Source organism: Sphaeramia orbicularis, chromosome 22, assembly GCF_902148855.1.
Source record: "Sphaeramia orbicularis chromosome 22, fSphaOr1.1, whole genome shotgun sequence".
In the NCBI taxonomy this organism is placed as follows: domain Eukaryota; kingdom Metazoa; phylum Chordata; class Actinopteri; order Kurtiformes; family Apogonidae; genus Sphaeramia; species Sphaeramia orbicularis.
In genome coordinates, this window is record NC_043978.1 from 38,243,614 (window position 1) to 38,259,615 (window position 16,002).

Below are 16,002 nucleotides of genomic sequence, written 5' to 3' on the forward strand. Positions count from 1 at the left end.
TTAAAAAACTGCAGTAAAAATGTGGTGTTTCTTCTTATTCAGAAACTTGACATTTTAGACTCCCAAATGACTTTTTTCCCCACATCTAAGCTTTTAAGCGAAAATTAAGACATACGTGCTGCTATGAAGCCTTTGAATGTCTAGCACAGATGTATGTGGTACCACTGGAGCACAGAGGAACTCCACTTTACCTGACTATTTAATGACTACAGGCAGGATCGGTGGTTATTGAACACCGCTGTGAAATAAGCCACAGACAGTCTGAGCCTTTGAGGTATTAACTACACATACCTGTATAAACCCATTTGTCATTTAGAGCACAGGTGTCAAACATGCGGCCCGGGGGCCAAATCCGGCCCGCCAAAGGGTCCAATGTGGCCCCTGGGATGAATTTATAAAATGCAAAAATACACAAACAATATTAACAATCAATGGTGTTAAAACCATTTTAGGTCACTTCAATCTAAAGTGGGTCAGACCAGTAAAATACTATCATAATAACCTATAAATAATGAAAACTGCAAATAGTCCTCTTTGTTTTAGTGTAAAAAAAAAAGGAAAATTACACAAAAATGGTTATATTTACAGACTGGCCTTTTACAAAAATGTCTGAAATGTGGAATTTAATAATATTCTGCCTGTTACTAAATGTTTTGTGTATTTGTAGCTCCACTGTGATCTGTAACTTGTGATTCACATGTATAAATGATGAATTAAGGTGTAAAATTGTTAACGATGCATTTGTTCATATTTGTTTATGTTATGTTCAACTACAGTTCATAGATGTAAACATTTTCAGTACAGAATTTTACTTTTTTCAACCAAAAACATACAGAAATCACTGGAGTTGACATTATTTACCAGTTCTTATCCTATGATTTATATTATTTTACTGGTCTGGCCCACTTTAGATCATATTAGGCTGAATGTGGCCCCTGAACTAAAATGAGTTTGACACCCCTGACTTAGAGGAAAGGACGGAAAGGAGGGTAGTATCAAATACTGGATGGTAAATAATATTGACAGTTGTATTGGTTTCATGTCAGGTGATGTAAGAGAAAAAGGCCGAAAAGCTGCATTCTTCCGAGACAGTAATTTAATACTTACCTCTTCAGTCTTAACAGTGTGTCATTTTGGAAACAATTTCACCACTGAGGTATTTCATGGGTTTGAAGTGTAACAACTGACTATTGTGTCCTGTTAACCAAATATGTACTTGAATTTATCCAGACCTCCAAGAGCTTTACGATTTACAAGTGTGGTTATGGAAGATTAACTCCAAACAAACTGCTGTTGCTTCACTTTAGTGCAGGAGAGGATTTTTTTCTTTCTTCCAAAAATGACCAACCGTATGCAGAGAGTTTGCAGAAACAAAATTTAAAACGGCTGGATGAATGGCATATCGTGTGGAAACAACAGTGGCAAGAATGTCACAAATAAGTTCATGAGGGGGCGTATTGAAGAGCAGAACTTCTACTTCTTATCATATTCAGAAGTGAATTTAAGGTGGAAATGCCTCAAGTTATACTTCAACTAAAGGCTATGAGCTCCAAGAAAACTTAGAAATCAAAGGAAAGCATTTTGTTTTAAATACAATCTAAATTCATCGTAAAAATAGCACAACGTCTAGAGAGTTAACCTCATTCTTTTTTCTCTCTCTTAAAAGTACTGGAGTAAAATCATTATTCATCATAATTACTCATCTCCTCTTTTCCAGCCAATGTGTCTCTCTGGGCTCTGTCTGTTTTTGTTTGATTTGGCCAATGATGTGCTGCGAAAGCGATCCTCCCCAGTAAAGCCAGTCATGGTTGACCACTTTGACTCTCCTAACTAGAGCAAAGCAAAAGCAGAGCAGCCACATCTGGCAAACGGCTCTCACATCTGGTTTGTGTATTAGCGCCTCGCATGGCTGTCTACCACCGAGTCTGATAGTGTAACTGTGAGACGTGAGATGAGCTGAGCTGCAGTCACCCTGGGGAGACAGAGGAGGAGGATAGTGAGGGAGTTCATGCTCAGAGGTCACACACTCAAAGCAGGAAATGTCACTCACAGACAAAATGTCAGACAGGGAAAGTGCTATGTTTAAGAGCGTTTGGCAAAGTGGGCAGATTTCTAGTACTTTTTTTTTTTTTTTGCATTTTAATGTGTCACTGTCTGGAGGCTCCAGGCTTTTATAACATAACAAAGGGTTGAAAACTCTGCAAAAACACACATCACCTTAGGGTGCACTGTTAAATGAGTAGTTTTGGAAGTTATCACAATGAACAAAATGTCCACGACTTTCAGTTTTGCAAGTAAAATAAGTGAATCCAGGTTTATTATCAGTGAACTGCAAAGCTTTTGTGATCAAATATGTTGAGCAGAAGGAAAACAAGATGCAGTGAAGTTGGTTCACATCTGTCTTTACTGTGTTGGAAGTCAGAAAGTGTGATGTCGCCCTCTTGTGTTTAATCTGTCAGCTACACTCAGCCGGCGTTCACAGGTATTTAAGAGTTTGTAATGTAATCATGTGTTAATTACTTAGAAAAAATTAAGAAAAAAGCCCAAACGTTCCAGACTCTGTGGTCTAATTGACAAATAAATGCTGTAAAAAAAGACAACAACAACAACAACAAAAAACAACATAATTGAGAAGTTCTCTAAATATTCAGCTGTTTTCTAATGATTATATGATCAAACTCTACAAGTCCAAATGTCTGACAAAATACAACGGACACACACACACAAAAAAAAAACACAAGCATCAAAATTTAAACTGTTGTATTTTTCATGCAAAAAAAAAAAAAAGAAAAAAAAAAAAAATTCCAGATCTCTCAAACGTCAAATTTGATCATGTTTTGTACATTTTTAAAACAGTTGCGACATAAGATTTGAAATAGCTTTATCTCTCTACACATTGTAAATCAAACACACACCCTTTCTGGCTGAACCTATTGCTCATATCAAACTAATACCAAACTACCGTGTACCGTACGTTTTGTTCTGCAAAAGGCACTGGCGCATTATTCCTATGCACCATGTGGTTTTGTTCAGGCAAACAGCAGGGGATAAAATGTGATAAAAATGTGGCTTTACCCTGGTAAAGCTCCACTCACAGTTCTATGAAAAACACACTTTTTAATTTGGTATCAAAGCTTGAAAAAAACAAACTGATTTATACAGGAAAATAACGTCTGTTACGTTCCTCTTGTTATTTGAGTAAACTCAGTTATTTAAGACGATGCACAACATGTCTATACATAACTGAATAATTACACTTTATGTTTACATTTTAAGTACTTTGTTAGAAAAACAAAAGAATAAAAAAACACAATGTTTTTGGTGAATAACATTTTTTAAGAGAACTAAGTATGATGACTTCTTATGAAATGTTTAGATTTCTTTTTTTTTTTTTAACAAGATGCAAGAACAACTTTCCAGTTCACTGAATAAATGAGGGGTACTAAAACATTAGTAACACATGATGTAGTTTACTGCTTCAGTCTTTCACACTGTAGGCTCTGATGGTGAGGATCAGAAAATAAAATGTCTGTTTTTGGTTCATATGATGTAAACTTTACGTTACCTTTATGAAACCTTAAGTGAGTGGAACAAAATCTGAACTGCTAAAAGAACAAATGATCCAAATCCAAAAAAAAGCCTTGGTTTCTTTGTTGGCTTTAGTGGATTTATGGTGTTGTTTCTTAGTTTCAGATCAGAGTTCGGTGTCAGTGAGGTCTGGAGCTGATAGTCAAGGACACCTTGGGATGGAGGACGTTTGATCCTGGGTTTTTCTATGGTTCACAGATTTACAGGCAGATTAAGACTTCCTTTTGGGCCCTGTGTGATGCTACACACAGATTGAACTAATACACACCACTGTTAAATTGTCAGGTGACCCGTGGAGGGGCTACCACACTGAACCAGAATGAGAACAGGCCATAGACACAATATGCCACCCCACAAATGATTATCTGTGTTTTTAAGACTCTTGTGGTAAATTTACAAAATAGAACTGTCAGTTTTGTACATAACAGGTAATGAAGTGAACAGCAAGTGGGATAAACAGCACCATTTTAGGAAGAAAAAAAACCCAAAAAACACCAAACGTTCATGAAAACAACACAATACAGACAGGATAAAAGCAAGGTGAAGACAGACACAACAATGACACAAAAGTAGCACACAGCGTAATAAGAAGGCATCAGAAATGAGCAAAATGCTGGTCCGTTATATTATGAATCTGTTTTGAAAAATAAGACGCTTCATTCATCTTATGTAGTAAATAGATCTGTTCTATGTCGACGAATGATCTCTAGTATAATTTTAGGTTTAAGGAACGCTGTGATTTTGGTCATATTTTGCACTAAATGAATCATAATAACTCTAAAAGTATCTTTCAAAATTCTGAATTTTACTTAAAGTTTGATGTATTTTTATTTGATTATTAAAGCTCTGACAGAAAATATAAAATTAAACTATAGTTTTGCCCAAATCTAGATGACTGTAAGAGCATTTTGGGGTTGCTGAGTGCAGAGAACATTTTTAAAAATTATTATCTTTTTTTTTTTTTGATGGCATGTGTGTATCTTTGGTTGGCAGTGCTCTCAGGCTGTCTTCTTGCAGACGTGGATGAAGTAACATGGAGCCTTGGTCTGGCCGGGGACGTACGTCTGGAAATCTCCGTAGACGCTGTGTTCCAATTTGCCACCGAAGGCCTCGTTCAGCAGAGATTTGAAGCTCTCCAGACGGTGAGGATAGTAGGACAGACGGAATTTACTGTGGAATACAAACAGAGGCACATTAGAATTCCTCCAGTCGGTAAAAATACGGGTGTGTTGTGTCTAACACGGCCAGTGACCTTGACTGTAAGAGGCAGAGGAGTGTCTTCACAGGGAAAAGAAAATAAATCACAAGACTGTGAGATGAGCAGAGAGTTTAAAATGCAAAAATATTCAGTAAAGTACATTTATAGAACCTAGCGCAAAGATTGACACAACACTATTGTTTTTATACCCTGATGAGTCACATGAATATGCATGTTTGTGACACCTGCAAAACCTGATAATTTGTTGACACTGAATAATGAATTGACACGATTCCTCGTACTAAAAAGATCTAAATGTTTCCAGTTTAATGTCTCTATTTTTTTCCAAAGCCTGTTACATATATAAACCTCATTCTCCTAGTATCAGCTAGTGTTGCAGAAAATGGTCCTTTTGTAGCTTTAACTATAATAAGGACAGTATATGGCTTTGCTGCACTAAACTCTCAGTAAAAGGCGTAATGCTGGAATTTCTAGTAATTGATAAAAAAAAAAAAAAAAAAAAAAAACACCGAAAAAAACCCAAAACAAAACGTACTAATAAAAAATATATGGTGAGTTGAGTTGTCGGTTAATCTAAATTGCTCATAGGTGTGAATGTGAGAGTGATTGGTTGTTTGTCTCTATATGTCAGCCCTGTCATGAACTGGTGACATGTCCAGGGTGTACCCCGCCTTCAACCATAAGTAGCTGGGATAGGCTCCAGCGACCCCCGTGACCCTAGTGAGGATAAAGTGGGTTCAGAAAATGAATGACTGAATGAATGGTGAGTTGAGAGAGACAATCCCAATCCATAAAAGACATGACAAACTCTGAAGGTGAAACTGAAGCAGTGTGGTACTGTTTATCTTTCAAATGTTCATTGTGGTCAGTTTCAGATGCTGCAGCTCTTTCATAATTCATAGTTTGAGTTTTTGTTTTTTCAGTATTAATTGTCAGCCTTGTAAATCCAAGCTGGACTGACTGTACATATCCTGACCGAAGAAAATAAAATTCTCACTTTGTGCAGTGATCTACACCTGGCTTTTCTGCCTCCATCCATAATAACATACATTATATAGCCTAAATGTTATCTAAAATTAATGATTATTTGCAACATAGTATAGCAAACTATTACATGATCAAAAACAAATTAATTTTAGCAAAAAAAAAAAAAAAAAAAAAAAAAGAAAAGTCTCAGTTTTGAATGTCTGGGGTCGCCAGAAATTTGTGACGTTAAAATGGGGTCACGAGCCAAAAAAGGTTGGGAACCACTGGAGTAATGTGTGCCTACTTGTGACTTATTACTCACCGTGACTGACTAACTTACCTGACTTCAGGAAGGTTTTGGAGGGTTGCCTGGGGCACATGGATGGTGTAGTCCAGAGTGATCATATGAGGCTTACTGTTTACCCACAACACTGAAGTGGAGATGTCCTGAGTTAGATCGCTCTGCAACATAACACAATATAATCATGAGGCGTCCTGGCGACTACAGAATCCTTCTCCCATATCATCCCCACAAATGACCAAATGTGAGCAAAACTGAAGTCTGACTAGGAGTGACTGAACAAAAGCGGGAAGTTGCTCATACTGTTGGAGTAAATAGTTGGACCACAAGAGCAGACTGGGATTACAGTGGTATATGAAGTGGATTTTGCTCTTGCATGCCGCTGTTGACTTAGCATTTATTCTTAGGCCTTCCAGCTGGATGGATCTTACTTCGTCTGGATTAAAGAATATGGAGCTTGTTTTCAGAGAAATAAATCAAATATGGCTGACTGCCTCTCTTTCTTTATATTTGTTTTCTTTGTTTTTGGGTTTTAGATTTCCCCTATAAACTAAGAGGCAAAGCGCAGGATTTTTCATCTTATTTATATCTGACCCTAAAGATCCGTCATCACAGAAATATAGGTTTCACCTGTAAAGCGGATGCTAAAAATTAATTATACCCTGATCTTATTTTCTATTTTCCCCAATTACGCTTCCTTCTCAGCAGTGACACTATCCGTATTGCTCCACGCAGACCAAAATAGTCTTAAAACCTGATAATTTCACACACATTTCCTTCTGTTTCTCCTGAGCCAATTGCACTGGAAATCTCACAATATCCGACAGGCTCTGATAGAGATTTAAGTCTTAACTTAGCTGCTGCTGGGGATGGTGAGTATAAAGGAGCCATAAACAAAACTGTCTGTTCCAGTCCTGCTTGCAAAGCAACAAACAGCCAGGTAATGCACAAAGTTAGAGGCTTTTATGTGTCATGTCATTCAGGCAGATGATATAGACTTTGTTTTTCTTTATGTGTTCTAATAATCTCATAGTTTTGGTTCTGGGCCATGGCTCCAGTAATCGACCTGTCCATTCTACATGGTTACATACAGTTGCAGAAAAAATAATTAGATCATCAAAAGTCATCAAAAACAATGGTTATGCAATCTAGTACTAATTCCTGTGTGTATCATGTGACTAAAACAGACAGAAAAGAAAACATGGAATGCCTAAAAGCACTGTTTTTGGCAGTACAATGCTATAGATATTGATTTAACACCTGAAGTGATTTTGGTTATTATCAAGAAAACATGGAAAATGGCTAGATATCAGCTCTGAAATTAAACTCTTATGAGCCATTTTTGTTGTTATCATTATAGTTGTCCAAACAAATGTACCTTTAGTTGTACCAGGCATTAAAATGAACAAGAAATTGAACAAAACAAGGGTGGTCTAATAATTTTTTCCATGACTGTACATTAGCAAACTCATAAAGGTCAAGTGATTATTGACACCAGGACATTCACTGAAAGCCACCAGAAAATAAGGGTGCTACCTATAATTTAAGCATCACATATAAACATCTGATAATCTTTGGCTGTGATGAACAGGTGACATGTCCAGGTAGTACCCCACCTTCACCCAGTGGGAGCTGGGATCACTTCCACCCCCACAACCCTCTACAGCATGGGTGTCAAACATACAGCCACATGCAGCCCAATGTGATCTCAAGTGGGCCAGACCAGTAAAATAACAGGCATAACTTTTACGTACCTAGTAATCAAAATTTTTTTTTACTAAGTTTTACTGTGAAAGTCAAATTGCATTATGAAAATATGAACAACCTCAACAACTATGTAATATCTGACATTTGTTAGGAAAAATGGGTGCAATTTCAAGGGTATTATGCCTCATCACAGTGAATCTATTATTTTGTTAACATTGAATTTTTTTTGTTCTTAAAATATTTCAGGTTATTTATGTTTGTTCAGGTTATTCATATTTTATTGTGAAAATAATTTGTATATGTAAATATTTTCATTATGCAATTTGACAACCTTGACTGTTAATATTTTCAGAGTAATTTTTCCATATTACAAATTCATCCTGTGGGGTGGATTGGAAATTTTGGTGGGCCAGTTTTGGCCCCTGGGCCATATGTTTGACACTCCTAGAGCATTGGTGTCAATTTTAGCTCAGGGGCCACATATAGTCCAATGCCATCTATGGAAAATAATAGGAGTAATAACCATGTAATTGTCTTTGTTTTAGTTTGAAAGTAAAATTACATAATGAAAATGTGAATAACCTGAAATTTCTTAAGAAAAAACTGCAATTTCAACAACATTATGTCTCAGCTTACTTTTTATAACTTCCAACTTCATAACCTCCAGATCATAGTGGATCTATAAATGCATAAATCATTTAGTAAAAGCCATTATATTGTTAAAATTGTACTAATTTTTCTGAAGACATTTCAGGTTATTCATATTGGTTCAGGTTATTGATATTTCATTGTGAAAGGATAGTTTGTAAATGTGATAATTTCAAAATGTAATTTAAAAAAAAAATCACATTAAACCAAGAAGAATTTGTGAGTTGTCATTATTTACAGGTAATTATGCTGTTATTGTACTCAAGATCACATTGGGCTGTATATTGGCCCTTGACTGTTCATATCTTCAGTGTAATTTTTTTTCCAAATTCATCCCATGAGCTGGATTGGAACCTTTGGTGGTCTGGTTTTGGCCCACGGGTCATGTGTTTAACACCCTTGCTTTCAGAGGATTAAGCTTTTTAGACAAGGAATGAATGAATGCAGTTAATGATGCTTCATAAAATACATGTACTTCATCAGCTGTAGTACCTTGTAGTAGATATTTTTGCCTTGTGGTGCGCGTCCAGTCTCCAGTATGTAGTCATAGTTACGGTGGTCAATGATGAGGATCCCCCCCGGTCGGACCATGCTGGCAATGTTCTGAAGGGCCAACTTCTGATCACTCTGGTCCCCTGGTGGGATCAATAACAAATTAAACCAGTGTCCTTCAAATAAACCACATAAGGGGTTAGTAAGTATAACTAACTTTTACAGTTACATACAATATTTAAAATAATAGAGAAAAAAAATGATAAATATGTGACATACCTTTAAAGTCTGGTAAATGAGCAAATGAATTGCCAAGGCAGATAACAGCATCAAAGCCATCTCCTGGTTTCTGCATATCCTCTGATAACGTCAGCCAGTTGGCCTCCTCAATCACTGAAAATAAGAACAAAATAAGAAGCCAAATGAGAGAAAAGCATTTCTCAGAACACACTGACTTTGCAGCTGCTCATATGTAAACTTATAAATGAATGGAACAACAACTTACCCCACTGGTCAAAAGCTGGTTCCTTTCTCCTCTCCCATCTTGCCTTTAGTGCATATTTGAGCATTTTGTCGCTGGCATCCACGCTCACCATTTTAAACCCTTCCTCAACCAGCATAATAGAGTCCACTCTGCAAAATAAAAACCATATGTCCTGTAAACACACGTTCTAATGTCAGCATCCTGTTCTGTTTAACTTTGTTTACTCTTCATTACATACAAGTTCTGCTAATTCTTACTGTTGGAATGACAAATTTCAAGTAGTACAAGTGGAAAGTTCATGTTAAATCAAACTAATCCATAATCAATAATCAATAAGAAGTAGAAGTAAGAGCAGCAGGTAAGGGCTCAAAGCAAACTGAATTGACAGTGACCTGAGGGGAAAGTCACACACTGTAATCACTAACAGGAGATAAGTAACTAAGTAAGAAAAAGGCAAACAAATACTAGAGACAGCGGCAGTAAAAGTAAATGAACCAGCAGTAAATATAACAACCACTTGGTCAGAACTGAGATAAGAACAAAGCAAATCAAATTACCCACAATATATTACATGTTTATCTCTAACTTTGAATATCCTACTCCATAATCTGAACATTCTTATGCTCTTGTGTGCATAACTAGCTGCTAAATTTGATGACAGAACAAGTAGAAAGACTGTCCAGGCTCTGGTACATTTAGAAAGCCAAAAATAGTGGGGCCATGTGTAACCTCATTCCACTGTGAGCGTGTTTACATCACCCCAGATGGCTGTGCTACTGAGTTATGCTACTATAAGGGTTATATGGAATGGGGTCAATGTCACCATTCTGACTTACTTCATACTGCATGTCTACATCCACTCAGGCGGTGCACAACAAGATGATAAAACTTTCTGTTTACCTTTGGGATACAAATTAATGCATAAAAATAATCTCCATCGTATTGTTGTATCCTATACAGAAAAGTGAATAATTCAGTGACTCTGGCTAATGACTTATCTTTATACTTTTACACACTTGACAAATAATTATTTAATTGGTAATTCACTAACTTTATATTATAAGAAATCACTATCTTAAAAACGTAGAAGTTAAAGATTAAAGTAAGTAGGATGGAGTAGTTATAAAGTCATAGAAATGTTAAAAGTAATTCAATCTCCAGTAGAGTTTTCCTAAGAAAAAAAATAACAAGTGAGGTGAGCTTAGAGTGCAGACATTGACCTTGCAGGATTCACAGAGCACAGATACACTATCAGTGGGAGTAAACAGGACTGCAGTGAACCAGTTAAAACATGTTACAGCAGCTGAATACCAGCTCATCTGACACTTTACACAAATTACTTTCAGAAACCAGTTCCTAGTATTAACAATGTACACACCCAATACTGCACCAGCTTCTGAGTTATAACATGAAAAAACAATAATCACCATATATCAACTCACTACCTTTACTCAAAGTGAAAGTAGACACAGAGTGGCAGGGTGACTGATGCAATTCTGCACTTTCATTCATTCTGTGGCCTAATCCGGATTTTTGTCCGGAGTTAAAAGGGTCAGTGAGTTGAAATTCCAGGGAAGTCAAACTAGTTACAGTAATGCTATTGTCTATGAAGATATTTAACTCAATTAATAGAACTTGGTCTGCATACATATTGTAGCTACAGCACTGAAAACTGAATATTCACAATGTTGATGTCTGATGAATGAGGTGGTTAATAATATTAAATGTCTTAAAGTAATTCTTGCATTTTACATTTGATAAGTAGTAAGTTTTACAGCTTTAAAGGTTTACTACTACTGTTCAGGATGATCACACCCATTCACAAACTGAGAGCAAATGTAGAAACAGGGCCATTCACTGGCAAATAATGACTGTCTTCACAGTAATGCATGATTTAGACTGACATGAAAAACTTCATATTTTAAAACCATTAACCAATCAGCTTGTAGAAAGAAACGTAGTCGGCAATTTGTCTATTTTATGTAAACTTTGTAGATATGACAGCCGAATTCAACTTTAAATTAAAAAAAAAAAAAAAATACATGATATTTCTAAATATAAATTGTTTTATTAATGCATATATATCTGCAGGTATTCATTAAATCGATAAGGTTGCTGTTGAAGTTTTAGTGATGCATTCACGTTCACACAAGCCTCGTTGAAATGAAAGCTCTGTCAAAGTTGACTGTAAAACTGCTGAGTTGGCTGTGCCTCTCAGACTTGTATTATTACCCAGTTCCGCAGGCTACATCCAGCACTCTCTGCACCCCTTGCTGTTTCAGCAAAGACACCACCCAGCTTTTGTATTCTTGAGTCCTACTCTGCGTGTCTCCAATGTACAGCTCCCATACTTTGGCTGCTTTTCCGTCGGCATATTGGTCAGGAAGCCCCTCTGCGGCCACACCGAGAGAACGGGTCCTGAACACACTGTCGACCGACATGCTGCTGTCTGACAAGACTGTGAGCTAAAGAAGAAACAGGGACAGGAGTCTGCCAGAAGGCTTCTGTTAGGAAATGGAACTAACGAGCTACGTGTCAGAAGTGTACTCCCTCCACATGCTAACCCAGATTTGGATGTTATTATTTATATGCCCGACGTAGGGGGGACAAACTTTAACCCAATGACTCTGTGCTGGTGCCTAACGCCTCCTTTCTGATAGGCCGAAGCCAGGGGAGATGGCCCCACTTCCGTGTTTACGTTGACAAACCACAGTGACGCGGAATATGGAGATATTTTTCCCCCGAGGTAAACTCGCAGGATCTTTAACGCCACACTACGGCTTATAGGAACCATAACAATGTTATTCAGTCAGATAAATGTGTGACAGCACATTGATTTATTCATTAACAGTGACTTCTCTGAGGTTAAAGGTGAAAAACTCCAACTGTGACAAACCAGATGAATGCTAAGTCAGTGAACTTGTACTGCCTGTAAAGCTGTACTTTGGTAATAATAACAAAGTCGACAACGTGGAGCAGAGACCTGTCCCCTTTAAACATTTCATCATGTATTTCATCATAAAGCCAGGACACAATGATAGATCTGCAAAAATAATAATAAGTAGTATGAATATCTACGGTAAAAATGTAGCTTTTTGTGTACTTATGCAATAATCAACGTATATTCTCTCTCTCTCTCTCTCTCTCTCTCTCTCTCTCTCTCTCTCTCTCTATGCTGATTATTACATAATTATATACTATATACATTACACAATTACACACACAAACTATACACACACACACACACACACACACACACACATATATATATATATATATATATATATATATATATATATATATATATATATATATATATATATATATATATATATGTATACAGGGTGGGGATGCAAAATTTACAATATTTTGAGGCAGGGATTGAAAGACAGTGTATGACCAATTAATTTATTGAAAGTCATGAGACTTTATTTGCCACAAGAAAATGTACATAAGAGAAAATGTTTTTATTCTATGTGTCCTCCTTCTTTCTCAATAACTGCCTTCACACGCTTCCTGAAAGTTGTGCAAGTGTTCCTCAAATATTCGGGTGACAACTTCTCCCATTCTTCTTTAATAGTATCTTCCAGACTTTCTCGTAATAGTTTTGCTCATAGTCATTCTCTTCTTTCCATTATAAACAGTCTTTATGGACACTCCAACTATTTTTGAAATCTCCTTTGGTGTGACGAGTGCATTCAGCAAATCACACACTCTTTGACGTTTGCTTTCCTGATTACTCATATGGGCAAAAGTTTCTGAAAAGGTATGGATAATAGTGTTAGGTACGATTATGACATCAATATATGTTTGGTTTCAAAACAATTGATGTAGTGCCTGCTGAGAAAAAAAAACTAAATGTTCATTGTACATTTTGCTTCCCCACCCTATATATATATATATATATATATATATATATATATATATATATATATATATATATATATATATATATATATATATATGTCTGTGTGTGTTTAGTGTATGTGGAAAAGTATGAACAAACAGCACAGTGATAGAAAAAAATAAACAACTTCTCTTACAGTATGTTTGCCACACATACAAGGCAACCCACACATTTTTTCCTCCTGGCCGGTGAACTCCTCCTGTTGTGATTGGCTGATCGCAAAATCCAAAATTACGATGTAATTCCTGGCAGGGTTGAGGTTATGTCTGCTACAACCGGTGCCATCCAGGTTAGGGTCGAACCACCCAGTTTTATGAACTCAATGTTACATCACACATAGAAAAACTAAGGTCAGTGCAGCCAACACCAGCTTCTATCAGTTCCTGTTGTGGAGGCAGTTAGTCAGGAAAGTTCTGCATGGCAGAAGCAGGAATTAAGAACAGCTAATACAATGCTGTTTTAGTACTTGCTTAGGCATGAAATTAGCCAAGCTAATCACCCAATCCTAATCCAAATAGGCTTGGTGGAGGCCACACAGAAGTAATAAGAGGAAAACCAAACAGAAAGAGGGATGTGTGATAACTTTATTTATCCTTATGTTTACTGTTTACTCTTTTAATTTAAACCAAGTGAGTCACTGTTCATCCCGTTGGAACCAAAAGAAAGATAATAAATAGAACATTTTTGTTTACATTTCTATCAACAATGATCTTTGCCCTCTTTTTTTTTTTTTACTGCACTGTCTGTTCATTCACAGACTATTTTACAAATGTTTAACAACAGTCTTATTGGATGTTTATTTTCAGGGAGAAAGGAGGAAACATACTTGATTAGACCTAGGACAGAAGGAGTAGAATTCAACACTAAATAGTGTTAAAGAATCTCCCTTTCCAATTTTATTATTTGGAGTTAAAATGGGGATTTTCTGTGTCATCTTGGAGTCGATTTTCTTGACAATTCAACATATTTCTCATTTTGAGTCAGTTTGAGTGCAATGACACATGTGCAGTCAAAATTCTTAATTTACCTGGAAATAAGTCACGAATACCTGAGATGTAGCTTTACTGACTTCCCTTTTTGTTACTCTTTGCTGTGTGTAAAATAGTTTGGACGCTATTAAAAAACATGCCTCTATGCTGACATCTAGTGGTAGCTGAAAGATACTCCAACACAGCATCTGCATGAAAATGTGCCCTGAGATTTTTCTTTCTTTCTTTCTTTCTTTCTTTCTTTCTTTCTTTCTTTCTTTCTTTCTTTCTTTCTTTCTTTTTTTTCTTTTCTGTGTTCAGGCAAGTGAGGCGTAAAAACTGGGGAACTTTTCAGTGACAAAGAATTCAAGGAGATAGTGTAAGCAGAGAAATACATTTCAACAATAACATGAGTCATTAGGTGCACAAAAATCTATGTAAAACAAAAGCGTGTTATGAACATAAAGAAGATAAAGACAAAAAAGGAGAGGTCTGGAATGGTTAACACAGCGCAGAAAAATGTACTTCATATTCCCTCAGGACAGACTATTAGCATTCTTTTCTGGTACAAAACAGGAAGTAAGTATAAACTTTGAAGTCTCAGCCAAGGGAAGAATAAAAATGTTACTGTAATGGAGAAAAAAAAATCTACAGCAGGAACTGAACCAAAGCTACAGCTACTGCTAAGATGTTATAATAAGATGTTATAATGTTAATAAAAAAAACAAGGTAACATTTTGTGCCATATTAAACTGTAACATGCATGAACATTACTCTAAGGCAGATTATTGTTGTATTAAAAGCACTGATTGCACTCAGCCTCCTACAGGATGAAATATTTTACAGTAACGAACAACATGTCTATATGATGGAATTAAAGAGATCAGACTTTCAATATTACTGTCAAAGGTGGGTAGGAGTCAAAGGATAAAACCCCAAGCCAACACTGAAACATTGATTCATAAGGTGTTTTCACACTTAGAGAAAAAGAACATTACAGTGTTGATGACAAAGTAATGTATGGTGATGTGACAGACAGAAAAAGAAACATATATAAACCCCTAAAGACCCAAAAAGCCACTGGCAACCAAGACCATTTACTGATGTAACTGTTTAATACCTGTTGATCCATTAATCCTATCAATATATGTAAATAATTGGTGTAAAATACAGTTTGTCATCTTTTCATGGTCATCAAATATGACCCATTTGGACGTTCAGAGGCTCCATAGTTACCGTGGAAACACTGTCATCTTCTACAACATTGATTCATCACTATAACCCATGAAGTTGGATCAATAACAGTGGATGGAGACATTTGTTTTATGTAAAAAATCACTTTTTCTTCAGTTTTCTCTGTTTCTGACCCAACTTTTATTTGAGGTTTTATGACCATCTACATGATCAATGAATTAAATAAAGGAAAATACATGATTTACACTGAAAAAACTCAAAATAAAAAGGATATTATTACAATAAATGGTGATAAAACACTTAAAATAGTTTAAATATAGTGGAAAAATAATTTGGGAACTGCCACAAAAGTAGTACTGGGTCTTTATGGGTTAAAAAAAACAACAACCTTAAAATAAAAAAAAAAATCCAAATGTAGAATATACTGTATGTTGAGCATCTGTGTCATGAACAGGTTTTAGTGCAGTTTGTTGATTTTTACAGCAGGTGGCACTCTAGGAACAAAGATGATGACAAAAGCTGTTGCTA

The 16,002-nt window shown here is 36.1% G+C and overlaps 1 protein-coding gene across 1 annotated transcript; it reads right to left on the reverse strand.

Moving 5' to 3' along the window:
* Window positions 1-3,377: 3,377 nt before the first annotated feature.
* Window positions 3,378-12,011, reverse strand: gnmt (glycine N-methyltransferase). The gene is made up of 6 exons (XM_030127452.1): window positions 11,638-12,011; window positions 9,427-9,554; window positions 9,201-9,314; window positions 8,922-9,064; window positions 6,114-6,235; window positions 3,378-4,758 (listed from the first exon to the last, which is right to left on the reverse strand). The coding sequence occupies exons 1-6, from the start codon at window positions 11,844-11,846 to the stop codon at window positions 4,587-4,589; spliced, it is 888 nt and encodes a 295-aa protein (XP_029983312.1). The 5' UTR covers window positions 11,847-12,011; the 3' UTR covers window positions 3,378-4,586.
* Window positions 12,012-16,002: the final 3,991 nt, after the last annotated feature.